The sequence below is a fragment of the Petaurus breviceps genome, unplaced genomic scaffold, assembly GCF_028583685.1.
Source record: "Petaurus breviceps papuanus isolate PSGF00001 unplaced genomic scaffold, PetGlider_PUasm1.0 90825, whole genome shotgun sequence".
NCBI lineage: Eukaryota > Metazoa > Chordata > Mammalia > Diprotodontia > Petauridae > Petaurus > Petaurus breviceps.
The window spans coordinates 20,408,871-20,416,961 of record NW_027187353.1 but is presented as its reverse complement, the minus strand read 5'-3'; the positions used below and the strand labels follow the sequence as shown (position 1 = coordinate 20,416,961).

The 8,091-nt window shown below is 51.5% G+C and overlaps 1 protein-coding gene across 3 annotated transcripts in view; it reads left to right on the top strand.

Moving 5' to 3' along the window:
* PALD1 (phosphatase domain containing paladin 1) overlaps nt 1-8,091 on the top strand; it is a 90,963-nt gene that overhangs the window by 40,156 nt on the left and 42,716 nt on the right. For all 3 annotated transcript variants that reach the window (XM_069071442.1, XM_069071443.1, XM_069071444.1), the window contains 6 exons: nt 783-885; nt 2,816-2,995; nt 3,847-4,011; nt 4,718-4,878; nt 6,626-6,701; nt 7,113-7,264. In XM_069071442.1, the coding sequence (XP_068927543.1) occupies nt 783-885; nt 2,816-2,995; nt 3,847-4,011; nt 4,718-4,878; nt 6,626-6,701; nt 7,113-7,264 (837 nt within the window). The remainder of the gene's footprint in view (nt 1-782; nt 886-2,815; nt 2,996-3,846; nt 4,012-4,717; nt 4,879-6,625; nt 6,702-7,112; nt 7,265-8,091) is intronic.

Sequence of the window (8,091 nt, the reverse complement as noted above, 5' to 3'; positions counted from 1 at the left end):
GTAGTAGTAGTAGTAGTAGTAGTAGTAGTAGTAGTAGTAGTAGTAGTAGTAGTGACTGCACAAATCCCGCCTTGCAAGGTGGCCTTTCCCTGTCCCCTAGGTACTACTGCCTTTCATTCTAAGGTTATCTTCCATATACTCGTAGACATCTTGTGCACACCTATTTCTATACATTAATTAAATTAAATTTCAAATTAAAAAAATAAAATTTTAACTTAATTTTTTAACCAGCTCTTATTTTTTCTCCTCCCGCTGACTGCTTGTTGAAAAAGAAAACCCTTGTAACAAATATAGAGTCAAACAAACTAAAGTCCCACCTTGACCGCGTCCAGAAATGGGCGTCTCATCCTGCAGCTTGAAGCTCTTGCCCCATCAGGAGGTAAAAGATGTGCCATGAGAATGTGAGCTCCTCAAGGGCAGGGTCGTTCTTGATTTTTCTTTTCTTCGTGTCCCTAGCACTTAGTCCAATGCCTGGTATGTCACTAATCACTTAATGAATTCTTGTTGAATGATTGATCTTCTATTTCTATAGAATTTTCAAAGCTTACAAAGGCCTTCTGCCACCCATCACCAACAGGTCTTGGGAGGTAGGGAGTATGGGCTTTATGATACTCAGTTTACAGATTAGGAAACAGTATTCCTACTCATTATCGATAAGCTAAGGAGGGAGCCAAAAGGGCAGGAGGAAAGGGAGAGGGGGAGGTGGATTCCTGGGAATGGTGTGAGGCAGCTGGGGGGCAATGGGTGCCCTTGCCCTTGACTCTGACCGCTGTCTGGGACAGGTACAACTGTAGAGAAGAGTTCCAGATCCATGATGAGGTGCTCAAGGCCCATTACACAGTGGGCCGGATCTCGGAGAACACACAGGAGCACTACCTGGTCCAGGTGAGCCCCCTGCCCCCCGCTGTCACCTGCCCCTCACTCTCTTTCTCTTCCCTTTCCCCCTCTTCCTCTCCCTTCCTTTCTTTTCATCCCTCTTCTCCTTTCCCTTCTTTTTCCTCCTCTCTTTTCCACTTTTTCTCCTCTATTTCTTGCCCTGCCTTCATCCCGATGACATTTTCCTCTTTCCCTCTTTTCCCTTTTCTTTTTCTACCCCCTTTAAAAGCTCTCTAGCAATGGGAGAAGTTGCCCTCCTTTCTCCTCCTCTTTATGCTTCCCCTTTCTTTCTCCTGCTTTCCTTTTCTTTCTATTCCCCTCCCTTTCCTCTAGGGCCTCTGCAGCCCTTTCCCCTTGGATAGCTCACCTGAGCTGTCTGAGATCTTCAGCTTCTCATGGCCGCGTTCCATCCTGGGCCCTTGACCCAAGATCTGTCCCAGAGAGCCAACGGTTGGCTTGTATATTTACTCATTTCTACCTTCTGATCAATCCCTCTGGGCTAACTAGGATCAGAGACTATTCAATAGATTGTTAAAACTCAAAAGGGTCCTTATAGACCCTTGAATTAAACCCTTTTAATAGATGGTCATGCTTGGCTATCTGCCGAGCTGAGACTAGGCATGTGTAGACCTAGGGAGATGCATTTCTTCTTCCCCAATGTTTCCACTCCCTCAGCATGCAGACCTGTCTGTTCTTCAAGTGTCTGGGGAATCTCACCATCCCGCTGTCCTTCTGGCTCCCCTCTCTCTGGCGTAGCTTGTTCTGTTGACTTTTTTAAAAAGTGAGCACAGTTGGGAATTTTCCTAACCTTTTACCCTCATGGAGGCCTGGAAAGGAACAAGTTTGTTCATCCATCTGCTGTAGGTGTCTGTTCTGGGGAGATGGAGGAGATAATTCTCGGAGGTTATCTGATGTTCCCAGGGTACTGAACGCCCTCTGCGTCTCTCCTCTGTTCCTTGGCTCGCTGCCCTCCACCTGAGTAGAATGTGTCCCGGCTAGTGGGGAAAGGACAAACATGGCGCATCCTACCCTGCCCTGCCCTAATTCGCACTCAGACCCTCTGGGAGAGGCCAAGCCCTGCTCTTTTTGTCCTGTGTTATGGCTCCAGTGTCCTCTTCTAGCCCTTTGCTTCTCACTGTTCTCCTTTACTACTCCTGGTTTCCAGCCAGCTGTGCCTGTCCTCCGCTCCCCGATCGTGTCCTGCCCTTTCCTGTCTCGGTGAATTAGGCTCTGTCATCTCCCACCCTGTAACACAAACAGTCCTTCCTTATCTCCGTCTGACTTCAAGGCCCAGCTCAGATGCTGCCTTCCTCCTACTGTCACCCCGAAGGACTCCCACGCCCAGGCCAGCTCCCCCACCCCAGCCTCACCCCCTCCTAGCTGAAAGGCTCTTCTCTTGCCTCAGATGTCCCTCCAGCTGTCCCTGGCTCTCCTTCTCTCCTTACCCTTGGCTCTGTATCACGCCCCATTCCCTCAATTGGAATGCAAGCTTTCTGAGGGCAGGTTGGTCCTTGGGGTGTATCTGCAGTACATGGTACCCTCCTTTAGCAAGAATCCCGCACACATTTGTTATCTGTCCCAGGGTCTCCTGGGGGTCATCTTCTTCACCTAATTCACCTTATTTCTAAGAGCAGCTCCACGTAGTGTAAAGAGAGCTGAACCCACAGTCAGAAGACTCAGGTTCAAATCCTGGTTCTTTGACTTACAAGCTGAGTGACTCTGGGCAAGTCATTTGCCTTTCTGGGATTTACCTGTAAACTGAAGGTTGGTCTGTGTGATCTCTCAGGTCCCCTGGAACCAGCTGCCCCCCGAGGCTAGAAGGAAACAAGTCACCGCCCACGTTTAGTGACCTGAATGAAGCTTGTGTCCTGAGAGGAATGGGAAGCTGGGGGTAGGGGAGGGATGAAGGGGCTCTGCCTTCTCCCTCTTATTTTTCCAGGGATGCTACTTCATGGTCCGGGACGTCTCAGGGAAGATGGACACCTTGAACACTGTGGGGAGCTGCGGGGCCCCCAACTTCCGCCAGGCCCGAGGCGGGCATGCTGTGTTTGGCATGGGGCAGCCCAGCCTTGCGGGCTTCAAGAAGGTTCTCCAGAAACTCCAGAGCGATGGCCATAAGGTGGGTGGGGGCTGACTCCCTAACTCCTCATAAGGAAAGGATCTCAGGGTTGGGCTTGGGCAGAGAACCAAGACGAGGGAAGGATGGTGGTGTATTCGCAGAGCAGAGATGAACGGGTGGAGCACAGGGGCAGACAGAGGAAAGTGGTGCAGCTGAAGGCCAGTGTTTGTGATGGGCATGATAGCAGGGCTGATGGGGGCGGAAGGAATGATGGTAATGGTGGTGGTCATGTTGGAGAGGTCTCAGGGGCCAGACTGTGGAGGGCCTCGGAAGCCAAGCCTAGGTCTTTGGGCTTTAACAGTGGAATACCACAGAACCTGCTAGATTGTAAGCTCCTAGAAGGCAGGTCGTCTTTATTGCCCCTAGTTCCTGGCATAACGCTCTAAACACAGTAGACGCTTAATGTTTTTTAAAGACACGACGGTGTCAATAGGTATTTTCGAGACCCCTACGTGAAGAACCTATGAATTAGAGGGGGAGGAAGGAAAGAAGGGAGCTTGAGATCCTGAGAGAAAGATGGGGACAGGAGATGGGGATGGACTTCAGATGTGTGGTGTGGCCCTGCCTCATCTCCCTGGCTCGGTGCTTGGCTTCTGGAGGCCCAGGTTGAGATTCGTGTCCTTTACACTCCCCCATAGCACAGAGCCTTTCATGGAAGAGGTATTCAGTAAATGTGTTTTAATGAGTGCATCATGAGTCAGTGATGGTCTTACAGCAGGGAGGAGGTGGGTGGTGTCTGAGGTGGTGACGTGATGGAGGTAGGATGATGGTGGGAAGGCCAGGTCTGTGTCACTGATGGCTGTGAGGCTGTGATGGCGAGAATGGCTCCCTTCCTCTCGGGCTCTCCGCAGGAGTGTATCTTCTTCTGCGTCCGCGAGGAGCCCGTCTTGTTTCTGCGCTCGGACGATGATTTTGTGTCTTACACGCCTCGGGACAAACAGAACCTCTGTGAGAATCTCTGTGGACTGAGCCCCAGCGTCCAGGTGGAAAGCTTGGAGCTGGCCATTCGGAAAGAGGTGATGGCAGGGCAGAGGGGAGGATGGGGTGGGCTGCTGGCTGCCTTGTCATCGCGTGGGAAAGGAGCTAAGAGTATCCTCTGGGCCCTGTGGGAGTAGAAGGCTCAGTGCAAGATCACAGCATCATCGATTCAGATCTGGAAGGGACCCTCGAGGTCACTGAACCCACTCCCCTCATTTTACAGATGAGAAAACTGAGACCCACAGAGGTTAAGTGACTTGCCCCAGGTTACACAACTAGTAAATGTGCAGGGCAGGATCTGAAGCCGGTTCTTTCTGACTTCTAAGTCCAGTGCTCTATATCCCCTCTTCCACCAGGGGCTTTGGAATCAGGAAGACCTGGGTGTGAATCTTGCCTCAGATATTCACAAGCTCTGTGACCCAGGGCAAGTCTCCTGATTTTTCTGATACACGCAAGATTTTCTCATCTGTAACATCAGAGGGGGTTCAACTTAACGGAGAATAAGCATTTATTAAATGCCTACTATTGCCAGGCTAAGTGATTTTTAAAAATAACACCTCATTCGATCCTCACAATAACCCTTGGAGGCGGGTCCATTTTATAGTTGGTGAAGCTGAGGCACATAGAGGTAGATTTGAACTCGGGTCTTCCTGACTCCAGGCTTAGAGTGCCGTGCACTCTCCTCCCGGTTGTCTCTGAGCTGGCCGTCCCCAAAGTGATATCCTCTGACCCTTTCTGGTCCAGATTCATGACTTTGCCCAGCTGAGTGACAATACGTACCACGTCTACCATGACATCGAGCATTTCCGGGAAGAGCCGCACTCGGTGCAGATCCAGAGCGAGGACGACATCCATGTGACCGAGGAGGTGTACAAGCGTCCTGTCTTTCTGCTCCCCTCCTACAGGTAACAGTCCAACTCACTGATGGCCTCAGTGGTCGCTGCGCCAGGCTGGGCTCTTGGCTGCTGGACTCTGCCCGAGTTCTGCCTCTGATTCACCGAGAAAGGCCCTTAGGCAGGGTCTTAGCCTTTCCAAGACCTCAGTTTTCCTACCTGTATAATGGGCCGGCTTATTTCCACCCTCTCTTTGACCACGGGTTGGGTATATACTTAGGGTCCTATCTTTGGAAGATACCTTAGGGGCATATGGAGGATTGTTTGTGCCTTTCCCCTCTTCCCTTTATCTGTCTCTTTTTCTTGCTTTTTTTTGGAGGGGGGAAGGCAGGGCAATTGGAGTTAAGTGACTTGCCCAAGGTCACACAGCTAGGTGTGTGTGTGTGTGTGTGTGTGTGTGTGTGTGTGAAGTGTCTGAAGCTGGATTTGAACTCAGGTCTTCCTGACTCCAGGGCCGGTGCTCTATTCACTGTTCCACCTATCTGCCCCATCTGTCTCTTTCTTTAAAAAATATTTTTATTCATGCTTTTTATTTTCATAGAAGTTCTTTTCTTTTCCCTCTACCCTCCCCTCCCCTCCCCTCCCCTCCCCTTCCCTCCTCTCCTCTCCTCTCCTCTCCTCTTCTCTCCTCTCCTTTCCTGTCCTTTCCTATTAAAAAAGCATTTATTAAGTGTCTGCTTGCTCCAAGGCACTGGGAGATATGTAACATTTGACTGAATCACACTCTCTGCCCTCAGGAACTTACAGTCTATTAGGGGATAAGACAGACACAGAAAATCTAACATCCCACGGTATCTGATGCTTTAAGACTTTTGAAAATTTGTAATGCGTTCATTTCCAAACATGTCTATCCTCCTTTCTCCTCCCAAGTGGTCTCTTCTTGTCTTTCTGGAAATGTTGCTCTCCTCTTCCCTCCTATTGAACCATCCCTTGCAATAAAAGAATAACAAAGAAAATTAAATCGTCAAGAACAAGCAGTATATGGGCTTTGTGTGTCTTTGCTGCCTTCCAAGTCATTCTGGGCGTGACCCATGCCCACTGAGCTCCCCTTCTCCCCATTCACTGAATTTTCCAAAGGATTGGGGAATGATGCCCGTGTTCTTGCTACTGCTCTGCCCCAGCCCAGCCTGTAGAGTGGCAGGAGAGATGGGAGATGTCAGATGGGAGCCGGAGTGTTTGGGTTCAGATGCTAGTGGGCTGTGTGTGGCCTTGGACACGGTGCTTCCCTGCTCCAAGCTTCAGTCTTCTCCTCTCTAAGATGGGGTGGGGGTGTTAGACTTGATTTCTAAGGTCCTTTTTATCTCTAATTCATATATGACCAGTGGAGCCCTGAAGGGGAGCACTGGAGGGCTCCAGTTCCACATGATCTCAGCCCCCTCTCCTCGCCAATGGGGGTCTCTTGGCCCCCTCTCCTCACCAATGGGAGTCTCTCAGCTCTCTCTTCTCACCTGGGGAGTCTCTCAGCCCCCTCTCCTCACTAATGGGGGTCTCTCAGCTCTCTCTCCTTACCAATGGGGGTCTCTTGACCCCCTCTCCTCACCAATGGGGTCTCTTGTCCCCCTCTCCTCACCAGTGGGGGTCTCTTGGTCCCCTCTCCTCACCTGGGAAGTCTTTTGCCCCCCTCTCCTCACCAATGGGGGTCTCTTGGCCCCCTTTCCTCACCAGTTGGGGCCTCTCCTCACCTGAGGGGGGTTTTCACCTTGAGCTCTTTCCCATCCTCTTGGGGTCTCCCAGTGATGAGCCATTGTTGACTTGGCAGATACCACCGCCTGCCCCTACCGGAGGATGGGGCACCCCTAGAAGCGCAGTTTGATGCTTTCATTGGATTCCTCCGGGTAAGCAGGGACTAGTGGGAAGTATGAAGAAGGGGGGCAGCCTGAACCCCAGAAGCCCCTCTTTAAGGCTCCATTCTTCTGTGAAAGGTTGGGGTGGGTACCGTGGGTTACCCCCTCTGACTTTGGCCAAGAGCTGAGTTCACCCCTGGCCGCAGGCTTACCTCTGACCATGGCCAGCTTTCTCTCAAAGTCATGCCTTTCCTACCGAGACAGACCCGTGAGAGGGTGTGGATGGCACAGCAGACCCATCGCCACCAGCCAGGCCATAACTCAGGGCTCCTCCCACTGCTCTTACGGGAAGGATGCTGGGTCATAGTTTGATCATCTGCCCCCTCAAGCCCAGGGCAGGGTCCTGCTTCCCTGGGCCGCTCAGACCATAGTGTCCCATGATTGACAGTGTCTTACCTCCAGGAGAGCCCCAGCCTGCTGCCACTCCGGGACCCTCTGGGGGCACCCCCAGCTCTTCTCTTCAGCTGCCAGACCGGCATTGGTAGGACCAACCTGGGCATGGTCCTGGGCACCCTGGCGCTCTCTCACTGCAGGAGGACGACCAAGAGGCCTGAGTATGTGGACCACCCGTGGGATGAGGGCAGGGTGGGGCTGGAGGAGGGGCTGCCTCCCAGTAATGGCACGGGGAACCGGCAGAAGAAAGAGGGCATCTGGCCTTGCGTCCTGGCCCTGCCCCCACTTAGCTGTGGACCCCCCGCCCCGGCTCACAGCCCTGCCCTAGGTGGAAACTCAGACTGGAAAGCTTCAGTGTCCAGGCCGACTCAAGCTTTAATGGCTTAAAACCGCATGGAGATGTTTGGGACACCTTGGCTGTTCTGTGTATATAATCATACCTGGTCACCCTGGCCTAAACATAGGCTTTCCCTGAATATGTCACATTGCTAAAATGTGATCTCTGTGAGGGCTTATACATATTATGTGCATGATAATAGTTAGCAATAGCTGACATTTCGATAGTGCCTGCTATGCACTGGGCCCTATGCTAAGAGCTTTATACATAATTTAATCTCATTTTATCCTCACAACAATGCCGGGAGGTGGGTGCTGTTATCATCCCCTTTTTATAGATGAAGGAACTGAGGCAGAGAGTAGTTAGGTGACTTGCTTAGGGTCACACAGCTAGGAAGTAGCAGAGGTAGATTTGAACTCAGGTCTCCCTGACTCCAGGCGCAGTGCTTTATCTACTGTACCACCTAGCTGCTGTGTGTGTGCGCACGTGTGTGCATGAGTGTGTGTATGTGTGCGTGTGTACGTGCGTGCACGCGTTGAGTGTGTATACATGTGTGCGTGTGCACATGAGTGCGTGCACATATGTGTGAGCATGTGTGTACATGTACACGCACGCACACGTGTGTATGTGCATTGAGTGCGCACATGTGTG